This window comes from Petaurus breviceps, unplaced genomic scaffold (genome assembly GCF_028583685.1).
Source record: "Petaurus breviceps papuanus isolate PSGF00001 unplaced genomic scaffold, PetGlider_PUasm1.0 90654, whole genome shotgun sequence".
NCBI classification, from domain to species: domain Eukaryota; kingdom Metazoa; phylum Chordata; class Mammalia; order Diprotodontia; family Petauridae; genus Petaurus; species Petaurus breviceps.
The window spans coordinates 381,744-394,162 of record NW_027187301.1 but is presented as its reverse complement, the minus strand read 5'-3'; the positions used below and the strand labels follow the sequence as shown (position 1 = coordinate 394,162).

Below are 12,419 nucleotides of genomic sequence, written 5' to 3'. Positions count from 1 at the left end.
AAATTGTGATACATTACAATATTGATCAAAGTTACTAAATCTTTCACCATTGATTAGCTTTCTAATATTGCTAATACTATGTAGATTGTTCTCCTAATTCTTCAGATTTAATTTTGCATCAGTTCATATAAGTCCTTCTAGGATTTTATTAAATCATCCCCTTCATCATACTTTTTAAAAAAGTTTTAAAATTTATTTTAAACTCAAGTACAAAATAAGTAGAGAAAAAAACATTACCATGTACACAGAAGAACATAATAGAGGATTCAATATAAACCAATAAATTTCCATTTCAAGAAAACCTGTATAATAAATATTGCCCATTAGTTTCAAAGCTGTCCAGCTTTGCTTTCTTGTAGGTTTTCTTTTGTTCACTGCTGTGCACTTTTAACTATCTTCCCCTCCATTCCTCTCTAAAAAGAAGACTACAATTAAGTGTGGCGATACACACACACATGCCTATACATGTATACATATATGTCTATAAACACACATGCATATATACACCCATACACACATGTGTAAGAACATGCTATGTTTACTTCTGCTTGTCATCTGTTTCTCTGGAAGTGGGTAGCATCTTCTTTCATAAGTCCAAGTCTTTCTGTGTTTTTCTAGATCAACCAACTCATTATTTCCTATAGCACAGTAATTTTCTAACCCAAACACACTCTTTCTGAGAGATTGCCTATGAACATTTCCTCCACCCCCTAATTTTCTGCGTACCTTCTATTCTTGGCTGCATTGGTTTTATTTATACAAGAAAATTTTAATTTAAAATAATCAAAATTATTCATTTTACACTTCAACAATGCTTTCATGTTATAATGTTGTTTAAAGTCTTATACTATTGAATATGCTTCCTCTACATCTTTCTTCCCCTGGTTTCTTTGAAGTTCCTGGCTTTTTGTTCTTCTAAATAAGCTTTGTTATTATTCTTTCTAGCTCAGTAAAATAATTTTAATTGGGATAGCATCACATAAACAGGTTACATAGACAAAATTTTCAATTTGTTTATTATATTGGCTTTACCTATTCAAGAACAATAAATGTTCTTCAATTATTTAGATCTAACTTTATTTGTATAAAGCATGTTTTGTGTTTATATTTGTATAGTTCCTATGTTTGGGCAGATATAATCTCAGATATTTTATACTCTCTAGTTATTTGAAATGGTCTAAAACAACATTGAATAATATGACAAGGGGCATCTAGGTGGCACAGTGAATAGAGCACCAGCCCTGGAGTCTGGAGGACCTGAGTTCAAATCTGACCTCAGACACTCAACACTTACTAGCCATGTGACCTTGGGCAAGTCACTTAACCCCAATTGCCCTGCCTTCCCCCTCCAAAAAGCAAATAATAATAATATGACTGATGTATAGTGTAGTTTCCCTATTTCCTCCTTTGATTAAATCTTTTAACTTTGTCTGAAATCATGATTACTACCCATTTTTTTCAAATATAATACATTCTACTCCTGACCTCTATTTGTGTTTGTGTGTATCTCTCATTTTCATAGCATTTCTGAAAGAAATATATTGTTGAATTAAAATGTTTAATCTATCAGTTTCCCATTTTATAAGCAAATTTATCCCATTCACATTTTAAGCTATAATTACTTATTTTATACTTTCCTCCTTATTTTTCCTCATTATCCTTCTCACCCTATTCCTATCCCTTTTCATTCTCCTGCTTTACTTCTACTCACTTACTTGCCCTCCTACCTCTCCAAGAATCCTTCCCTTATCCTCTGCCCCCACCCTATCTCTTTGTCCTCTTATTTCTTTCTGATTTAAAAACTTTTATACTCTTCAAGATCTATATGTTGTTCCCTCTTTAACCCATTCCCAATGAGAGTATGGTTTCAGTACTACCCACCTTCCCGCCTACTAGTTTCTTCTGTATAAATTTTTCCTTTTTTGCCTCATTCATAAGAGATAATTGCTCCTGTTTATGGCTCCCTACACAGTTTTATTTTTTAATCACCTCATCATACTCAACTTGGCCCAAGCCTTTCTTTCAAACTGCCTAAATAAAAATGACCGTCACAAAAGAACTGACAATATTTTCATATATAAGGAGTAAATAATCTGACCTTATTATTTTATAATTGGTCTTAATATTTACTTTATGTTTCTATTGGAGGTTTCGTGTTGAGTTTTCCCCCTTAAATTCTACTGTTTTTGTCACAAATATCTGAGTCAGTTCATTAAATGTTCATTTTTTTCCATTCATAATTATACTCAACTTTACTGGGTAAGTTATCCTTGGTCATAACCCCAGTTCTTTTGCTCTACAAACTATAGAGTTCCAAGACCTACAGTCCTTCAACATAGTAACTACTAGGTCTTGTGTAATCCTCTGCCCAACCACTCCCACCTGCACCTTGGCCATTCCCCTTGCCTTAGTACCTTATATAAAGTCTGTTTCTAGCCTCCCCCTTGGCACCCCAGAACTTGCTTTGTGGCACCTCAAGCTGCAGCTCACTTGCCCTAATCAGAGACCTACATTTTGCTCTATTGGCTATTTTCTCTTGAATTCAGGTTGACATTATTGTTTTTCAAGTGAAAAATAAACCATTAGCTAATTTGATTACAACTCCTAATTTAATTTATTGGAGGCCTCCAGTGGCTTAGTGGATAGAGCACTTTGCCTGGAGTCAGGAAAATGTGAGTTGAAATCCAGCCTCAGATACTTCCTAGCTGTGTGACCCGGGGCAAGTCACGTAACCTCTGATTTCCTGACAAAATGGATCCACTGGAGAATGAAATGGCAAACCACTCCAGTACCTTTGCCAAGAAAAACCCAAATGGGGTCACAAAGGATCAGATAAGACTGAACAAGGGAAGTCTTTTTTATTTATTCAATGTTATTTTTGCTTTCAGTTTTGTTAATTTTTTCCTGTGTATTGTCTTTGAAATGTCAGTTTAACAAAAGACTGCTGGTGGAAAAGGAAACAAATCATCTTCCAAAGAATCCTTAGCCCTTCCTCAGAGTAAGAGGAGAAAGATCAATACAGATTTAATTTAGGGGTGCTAACTCAGGGGTTTTCACCCTAATATTTTGATAACCTCATTTGAAAACAGCTGCTTTCCTTTGTAATGTTATATATTTTATTTAATGTGCTCAACAATATTATTTTGAGAAGGGGTCCCTAGGTGTTTACAGGTTGTGTGAACAAGCGATCCATCACACACACACACACACACACACACATACACACACACACACATTAACATATTAACTCAAAGTTTCTCAAGTGACAGGAAGGAGAGTCTGAAAACCTGAGTAAAAGAACCGGAATGAAGGGGAGTGAGCATTTCTGTTGGAACTTGTAGTCAGCCGCCTTAGCAACTGGCCGGGTGACTGCCCTCTGGGGGTTGGCTTGGGTAATTCAGGGAGACTGGCTTTCCAAGAAAAGGAAACCAAAAGAGTTTTCTAAATTAGTAGAAAGCCCAAAGCCAGGGCTGGGGTGGGGGGTGGACCATGGAGATCCCAGACTCTTTCCCTCTGGTGTTGGAGGGGCCCTGGGGTCCTGACCCCCCCAAGAAGCTGTGTAACAAGTTGCAGTGCTACTTCCAGAGCTCCCGGAGATCAGGAGGGGGTGAGTGTGTGCTCACACTGCAGACGGGATGTTCGGAAATCCTTCTCCTCTTTAGTAGTGAAGAAGGTAGGTGGTGAATCGGGCTGTGTAGGAAGGAGATGAAATCCAGGCATTACAAATTAAGAAGGGTGTTATGAACCCTGAGGAGGTCAGAACGAAAGGAGACCTGAGAGCTCATCTAGTTCAACTCTGATTTTACAGAAATGGAAACTAAGACCTAGTAAAGGGAGGGGGTAGTAAACAGACAAGGCAGGAATAATACTCAGGGTCCCTGATTCCAAAATGTATGCTCTTTAGATGTGACTCAATGACTTCCTTCCTTCTTTCCTTCCTTCCTTTTCTATCTCTGTCTCTGTCTCTCTGCCTTTCCCTTCTGTCTCTCTCCCACTATTCAAGGAGTTTATTTTCATATATAGATTTCTGAGGGAAGGGAAAGTAGAAAATATGTCCAGAATATATAAAAGTCAGGTCTGTGCTGATTTCTCTATTTACAATCACAAAGGGAAATCGAGGTGGGGAGAAGAGCCAGTGGTAGCAGCAGCAGCTGAAACTGTCAGTTTAGGGAGCTTTGCAGACACAGCCCTGGCCATATCCCACTGGGCAGCAGAATAGCTCCTTTTCTTGCCGAGTTGCAGCAGCACAATTTAGAGGCACCTGCACAGGTATGAAAAATATTGCTCACCATGGGGTCCCTGGCTGGCAGGGATCAGGCAAGTAGTTCTCTCAGAAGAACTGACTGGGTGGCTAGGGAAGAGCTGTTGGCTTGGGCTACACTGACATTTACATAGAACCCACTCAGCTACTCAGAAGTCTTTTGCAGTTCTAGTGAGCTAGCATTGATTTCCAAACTTTTGAATACTGTGTCCTTATCTACTTAAAAAAAAAAATTAGTTGAGCACTTGACCTCATCAGGTTTGAGAGTTCCTTTTTCACAGGTGATCTCTTGAATAGCTTTCTTTACAGAGTAACTGCATATCTTAAGTGATCAACAGGAAAGGGCTAATCATGGGTTACTCCTAGTCCACCTGCCTCTCCTCTCCTGTGAAATCTTCACACAGTTGCCAATGTGATTAAACTCACCTCTCACCATATTACTCCACTGTTTGTAAAGCTTCAGGAGCTTCCTTTTGCCTCTAGGATAAAATAGAGTTCTTTTGTTTGTAATTGAAAGCCTTTCTTTCGGACTGCTTTAACATCACCTTTGCTCATGTACTCTAACTTCCAGCCAAAGCACCTGTCTTGTAGTTCCTGGTATCTTCATGCCTTTGTACAGGCTGCCCCCATATGTGGAATACTTTTCTTCCTCATTTTGGATTCTTGGATTTTCCACTCCCGCTCCCCTTAAAGGCCCAGGTCAAATGCCACTTTCTACACAACTTTTCCTCGTCCCTCCCTCCTGTTCCCCCATTCATAGAGAGCCACATCCATACATGAAACTATTAAATATTTATTTGTGTGTATACAGCTTTTTATACTGATATTTTAGTTGATAAAGGGCAGAAAAGGACACTGAGAAAAGTGACCTGAAACAGTTTGAAGGATCTGAGAGAAAAGAGTCCCTAGGATAAATGTCCCAAGAGGTTCTTTTTGATAGCAACTCCAAGGTAAAAGCAATGACAATGTGGGAATAACTACATTGCATTATTGTCAATCAACTATTTTACAAATGACCATTTTCAGGGTTTTGAAGGGTACAGAAGAGAAACTATAAATCAAAGATCTGTTTGGGCACTATTACAAGATAGTACATTGCTTGTTAGTGGTGCACCTGATAGAACTGTTGATTTTGGTTTTTCTACCTGCGTTAGGATGGGTTGCTACTTATGGTGAAGCCTTGATTTGAGGCTTTAATAACCAGTTAAGCAGAGAAGAAGCCAGAGATCAGAAGAATGAGAAGACAGTAGCTGCCCAAAGAAGGAAGCTGAAGATGGAGAAAAAAGCAAAAGGGAGACTACTTGCTGCTGCTTAAAAGAAGTAAAACAGAGGAAAATCAGGAAATAATGGCAGTTGCTTGGGACTTCGTGAGAGATGATTGATTCCAGACAGGCTGTTAGCTGTTGGGAGCTCACAGGGAAAGAATAATAGTAACTCCATTTTTTCAGAAGTTGGAGGAAAAAAAAGATATAGGGGAAATTGGAGTGATGTAAAAACAAAAGGTATTCATAATTTTTTGAGTCCATACTTTCATTATAATTATTATATCTATGAAGTATACTAGTGGAAGCTTAGGAACTACAATGGTAAGTAGTTTGAATTTATTTCCTCCCCACTCTCCACCATACCAAGGTTACCTCTAGGATCATGAGTAAGTTTTAGCAACATATACACCTTTCACTGGTCTTTAATCCTGGAAAAAGCCCAGACCTTCCAATGTGGGGACATATTGAGTGAGTAAGCCACCCCAGTGAAAAAGGGTTTAGATGTCATATTGAACACAATTCCAAAGGCCATTTGAATGGGTTCATGGCAATGTGTGGGCCACACGTGTATTTTTGTAACCCAAATTCCTGATCCTGCTATCATTATGGCTGTCTCCCTTTTTGGTTGATTTGGTATTTCCATTTCTGTGGAAGTGTTGTATTCTTTAAGGAGAATGTAAATTCTTTGAGGGCAAGGATGATTTTCACTTTGTATTTGTGACCCCAGCTCCTACTAAAATATCTTGAATATGACAAGAACTTAATAAATGTTGAACATAAGCAGAAATTGTCAACTTATTTTTTGCATTTTCATATGTGTACAAATATCTTGACTCCTCAAAAGTCTGTAAGCTTTTAAGAACATGGAATTATGTATTGTCTTGGTTTTTATTGTCATCAGCATCTTGCTTTATGCTAATGCACATAGTCAGAATTTGGGACATAATTATTGAGTAAATGAATTATTTCATGTACATTCTCTTTGGATACATGACTAAATATATTACTTGTACAAAAGTGTGTAAATCATAGAGCTATGGGACTGTCTTCACCTATTTTAAAGATTCCAGTGCTACAATCTTCTTTGCCCTTTATTTTTCAGTAAGACAACGAGTTCTGAAGAGAGAGAACCATGAGTTAAAATTGACAGAAGAGGAAAAATTGAAATTCACTGTGAGACTGCCTACAGTAAAGGATGGGAATAAAATCAGTGAGAAACCAGTCACCACAGAGGTAAAGTATGTCATGGACTGGGAAGGGGTAGAGAGGCAGCAGGGTATGCCCTGAACAAGTATGCAGTATCATAGGACTATGAAGGAAGAAAATGTTTGAAAGGAATATGAAGGTATAAATGTGGCAGTAAATGTGAGCTCTTGGATGTATTGAAAAGAGCAGCTGTTGAGTTGAAAAGGAATAGAGAAAGCAACAAACTCTGGAGTCACAAGGTGGAGAATATTGAGAGCTAAGCCCATAAAAGCAGGGTGGAATGGAAAGACATCTTGTTTCCCTTTGCTCTTTTCTTCCCTGAACTAAAAATAAAACAAAAACTCTTCCTCAACTCTTCCTTGTATGGTACAAATGATTCACCATTCTAATCACTCTCTAATGATGATTCCTCAGTTAATCAAACTCTTAATTTGGCTACCCAGGACAGAACATGGTACCCCAGGTGTTATGCAAGTAATTCAGATGCAGTAGGATTATTATCTCCTTTGTGTTATGAATTTGTGTGACTTAGGGAAGCTACAGGGTTTAGTTTATTTATTCTAATTGTATGTAACCAGACTGGTTCTAAATACATCTTCTTGGAGTAGAGGAATTCTTCTTAATATTTGGATTTTGTTTGTTTTTCAGGAATCTAAGATCAAAGATGGAGCCCAAGAACAAGGTAACATTTAATTCTGAATGAGTATGATATACAGCCATTAATCACTTCCTTTCCTCATTAAGGGAGGTCATCATTATCATACATGATTTTCTATAGTCATCAGAGCATGCTCAGCTTGGTCATGGTTAAAATCCATGCTTTGTGATGGAACATGTTAGAAAGAGGTAGAATGGCTAAGGAGAGCCAACTTATTTGGGCATGTTGCCAAAAACTGATGGGGTAAAGGATGACTTGAAGGTTGTAAACATGGAGGGATTGGAACAGTGGTAGTCTTCTTGACAAAAATAGGGAAGTTCAGATGATGGGTTGATTTTGGGAAAAGATAATCAGCTCTGTTTTGGGCATGTTGAGTTTGAGATGCTTTCAGGACATGCAGTTCAAAATGTCTAATAGTCAATTGATGGTGTAAGCCTGAAATTCAAGGGAGAGACTAGGGCTGGACAAATAGACCAGGTAGTCATTTGCATAGTCATGCCACCTTTGTGAATTGGCTTCTTAGTATCAACTTTAACAATGGTCTTAAACCTGAGATAGAAAACCCTTGGATAATGTGACTCTTCTAAAATACCCCCTTCCTTGTCTGGGTTGCTGTAATGAGAATTCTTGTAAATGGCTGGCAGATTGACCTAGATAACATCGACATTGCATTCCAGCACAGATTCCATGGTCAAGGTTTTTTTTTTTTTTTTCATTTTTTTGTCCTTCTCCCATACTTCAAATAATTCTTACTCCTGATTTCTTATTTTTCTGTTAATTGTACTACTATTCTTCCAGTTAGCCAAGCTTAAAATCTCAATGCCAATTTTTATTCCTTCCTTTTTCTCATTGTCCTATATCCCATCAGTCACTAAGTCCTGTTGGCTCTTGCATACTTTCCATCTTTTCCATGCCCACTGCTGATATTGTAGGTGAGGACCTTGTTACTTCACACTTAGCTTACTACAGAGGCCTCCTATCTGGTCTGTCTGCCTCCATTCTTTTCCTCTTCCAATCCATTTTACACATCAATGCCAATAAAATTCTTAAAGTATTGCTTGTATCATGTTGTTTCCTCCACCACATTCCTTCAGTGGCTCCCCATTGTTAACAAAATAGTAGTCAAATACATTAGTCTTTCTTGCCTCTCCACTCAGACTATAAATTCATTGAAGACAAAACTGATAGACATTCTAGTCCTATAGTACTCTGTACAGTACCTTACAATCAATCAAAGAACATTTATTAAGTGCCACCTATGGGCAAGGTACTATGCTAAGCTCTGTGAATAAAATGACAAAAGCACAGCAATTCTTGTTCTCAAGGATCTTACCTTATAACAGGAGAACAATATGTACATATATAAAATAATGAGCAAACAGCAAAAGATTTAATTATAAAGAATTATTGTCATATAAATTGTCCTCTTGGTTCTGTTAACTTCACTCTTCATTAGTTCATATAAGTCTTCCAAGGTTTCTCTGAAACCACTTCTTTCAGTATTTGTTATAATACAATAATATTCTATTACATTTATATACCATAACTTGCTTATCTATTCCCCAATTTATGTGCACTCCTACAGATTCCCATTTTTTGACACCTCAGAAAGAACTATAATTTTCTTATGCCTTCTTAATTAGTGTTTGTTTTGCTTAGGACTAATCCCTTCTTTAATATGCCTCCCCTCGAATTTCTTGTATCTATGATTTGTTCTTGGCCCATCCATTCTTTAGGATTGTTATTTAATTTCCAAGTAATTTCTAATCTTTGCTTCAAAACCCTTTTTTTTGCTGAATGTAATTTTTATTGCATTATGTTCAGGGGAAAAGTGCATTTAGTATTCCTGCTTTTCTGCATTTAGTGGTGAGATTTTTATGCCCTTATACATGATCAAATTTTGTGAAGTGCCATGCCCAGCTGAGAAATAAGTATGAACCTATCTATTCCTATTCAATATTTTCCAAAAATCTAGCAAATTTAACTTTTCTAAAATTCTATTTGGTTCCTTAAATTTTTTCTTGATTATTTTATGGTAGGATTTACCTAGGTCTAAGAGAGGGTAAATTGAGGTTCCTCACTATGATAGTTTTACTAATTTCTTCTTTAACTCATTTAACTTTTCCTTTAAGAATTTAGATGATATGCCATGTGGTACACATATGCTCAATATGACAGTAGTTCATTTTCTGTGGTATCTTTTAGCAAAATGTATTTTCCCTATTTATCTCTTTTAATTAGGTCTATTTTTTGCTTTTGTTTTGTTGAGATTACAATTACTACTTTTATCTTTCTGACTTCATCTGAGGTATTATAGATTTTTACCTTGTCTTAACTCTGTATCTTTCCATTTCAAGTTTGTTTCTTTGGAACAACAAATACTACATTTTGGGGGGAATTCTGGTTTCTAACCAATTTTTCTATTTTCTATCATTTTATGGGGTTAGTTCATCTCCTTCACATTCACAGTTATGGTTACTAACTGCATATTTCCCTCCATCCTATTCTCTTATTTTCATCCTTTTTTTTACCCTGACCTCCTCAAGAGTCTATTTTGCTTTTGATCACTGCCTCCCTTACTCTACCTTCCCTCATCCCCTCCCCCCTACTTTTCTCTTATACACTTTCCTCCTATTTCCCTGTTGTGTAAGATGTATTTCTGTACATAATTGGTATATATATATATATATATATATATATATATGTATGTATGTATGTATGCATGTATTCTTCCCTCCTTTATCCAATTCAGATGAGAGTGAGGTGCAAGTGTCATCTGCTCTCTCCTCCCCACTAATTCCCCCTTTCACTCAGCCATCTTATTAATGATAAAAGGCACTTTTCTCTGGTAGGCATAGACATTTTGCTTTACTATCCTAATGTACTTCTCACAATTGTCTTTGTGAGATGGATCATCATATAGACTGCATGTTGGACCCAAAAGAGGGTCTGTAGCATTAAACAAAGGAAAACATCCAGGAGAAATTAATTCTGTCTGTCCTAGGTCATGATACCCAAAATCAATATAGGCAAGGAGATAGTTCATGTGATATCCATTAAATATTTGTTTGCTAATACACTTAGGTTCACAAGCCAAAATGAGAGGGCAACTACGAACTTCTTTACCCTAAGCACTAATTAACTCTTCCGTTGTTGAACTGCTACTCTTAAACAAAGAAAAGTCAATTTCTTTTGCACATTTCTTAATGTGTTTCAAGTGGCTTCAACAGAAGCCAAAGTTAAGTATGAAAGGCTAAAGGACGGTATCTCCTATTTCTCCTGAAGTTTGTAGCCAAAGTCTCCATATAGTCTAGCATGATAGAGGAGAAAAAAAAATAGCATATCATGTCAGATGCATTAACTGTTAGACAAAGAAAGATATTCTTTGATCACACCTTCATATTCTGCATGGGTTCAAGTAGTTCACTGCTTGAATTATTGGAGTGCAGTTGGTACAGAGAGAGTAGAAGTCACAGACTGGCTGACCACCCTGATGATAAAACTAAATAACTGTCCTCAGCCATAAGGAGAGGTCAGCAGACTGCTCAGTGAAGGTCAAAGACTTTGCTTTCCCAGCAGCACTGTGATGTCAGCCTTGTCCTTCAGCATAAACTACATCTTCCTTTTTCCCTTCTTCCCATTCTCTTTCTCCTCCTCCTTCTTCCAACTAGAGACATCAGAAGACCAGGACACAAAACTCCCACTGGAGAGATCATCCCAGACCAAGGATAGCTCCAAAGGCCCTGGAACTATTTCCTCACTGGTTGTATTTAAAAATATCCAAGACACAGTGACAGAGGATCTATTGACTTTGTTGGTGGAGAATGCAAGTGGCTTCTCAGAAGCAAGTGGAGACTTTACAGTAGAAATCATACCAGAAGCTGAGGTTGCTGTGGTTAACTTTCTGAAAACCATTGGTAAGAATGGGTTGAAAATCTGAAAGTTTTAATTTGCTACCTTGAGAGTCTTACTAGCACAGGAAAGACCAATCCCTGAAATTTGCTTTTTAGGAATCTTGGCAAACAATAAATATTTATAGAATACCTACTATTTTTCCAGGAACTATTTTAAGTAATGGAAACACAAAGAAAACTAAAAGACAGTTCCTGCCCTCAAGAAACTTACAGTCCAATGGGGAGACAGAAAGCGAACAATTATGTACAAATAAACTATATATAGATTAACAGGAATTAATGAAAATACAGGAGGCACCAAAATTAAGAGGAGATAGGGAAGGCTTTCTATGGTAGGTGGGGTTTTACTGGACTAAAAAGAAGCCAGGGAAGGCAGTAAGTAAACATGGGGAGACATATCATTCCAGGTATGGGGAACAACCAGAGAAAATACCAAAAGCCAAAAGATGGAGTGTCTTGTTTGTGGAATAAACAGAATTCCAGTGTCACTAGATCAAAGAATATGTGGCAATGGGTAAAGTGTAAGAAGACTGGAGTAGTAGGAGGAGGCTATGAAGGTTACTAATGCCAAATGGGGGATTTTGTATTTGATCCTGAGGGTGAGAGGAAGCCACTGGAGTTTATTGAGTAAGAAGGTGACATCATTGGGTTTGCACTTTAGGAAAATCACTTTGGTGGCTGAATGGAGGATGGATCTGAGTGGGAATAGAGCACCATCAGGCTATTGCAGCAAACAGACTCACCAGTGGACTAATACAATAGTCCAGGCATGAGGGGATATGAACCTGGACCAAAGTGGTAGCAGTGTCAGAGGAGAGAAATCTATTTGAGAGATGTTGCAGAAGTGAAATCAACAGGTCTTGACAATAGATTGGATATAGGCATGAGAGATAGTGAGGAGCTGAGAATTACTCCTAGGTTGAAAGTCTGAAGGACTGTGGGAAAAGCATTGCCCTCAGTAATAGGGAAGTGATGGTGGTGAGAGGTTAGGGGGAAAGAAAATGAGTTGAGTTTTGAATATATTGAATTTGAGATATCTACTGCACATCCAGTTTGGGATATTTGAAAGGAAGTTGGAGATGTGAGATTGGAGGCCAGCAGAGAGGTTAGGGCAG

General features: G+C 37.5%; 1 protein-coding gene across 1 annotated transcript in view; it reads left to right on the top strand.

Moving 5' to 3' along the window:
• The first annotated feature begins 3,410 nt into the window (after positions 1-3,410).
• LOC138143691 (protein mono-ADP-ribosyltransferase PARP14-like) overlaps positions 3,411-12,419 on the top strand; it is a 49,811-nt gene continuing 40,802 nt past the window's right edge. Inside the window, exons 1-4 of the mRNA XM_069064918.1 lie at positions 3,411-3,673; positions 6,629-6,759; positions 7,381-7,414; positions 11,062-11,307. Of these exons, the coding sequence (XP_068921019.1) occupies positions 3,490-3,673; positions 6,629-6,759; positions 7,381-7,414; positions 11,062-11,307 (595 nt within the window). The 5' untranslated portion in view covers positions 3,411-3,489. The remainder of the gene's footprint in view (positions 3,674-6,628; positions 6,760-7,380; positions 7,415-11,061; positions 11,308-12,419) is intronic.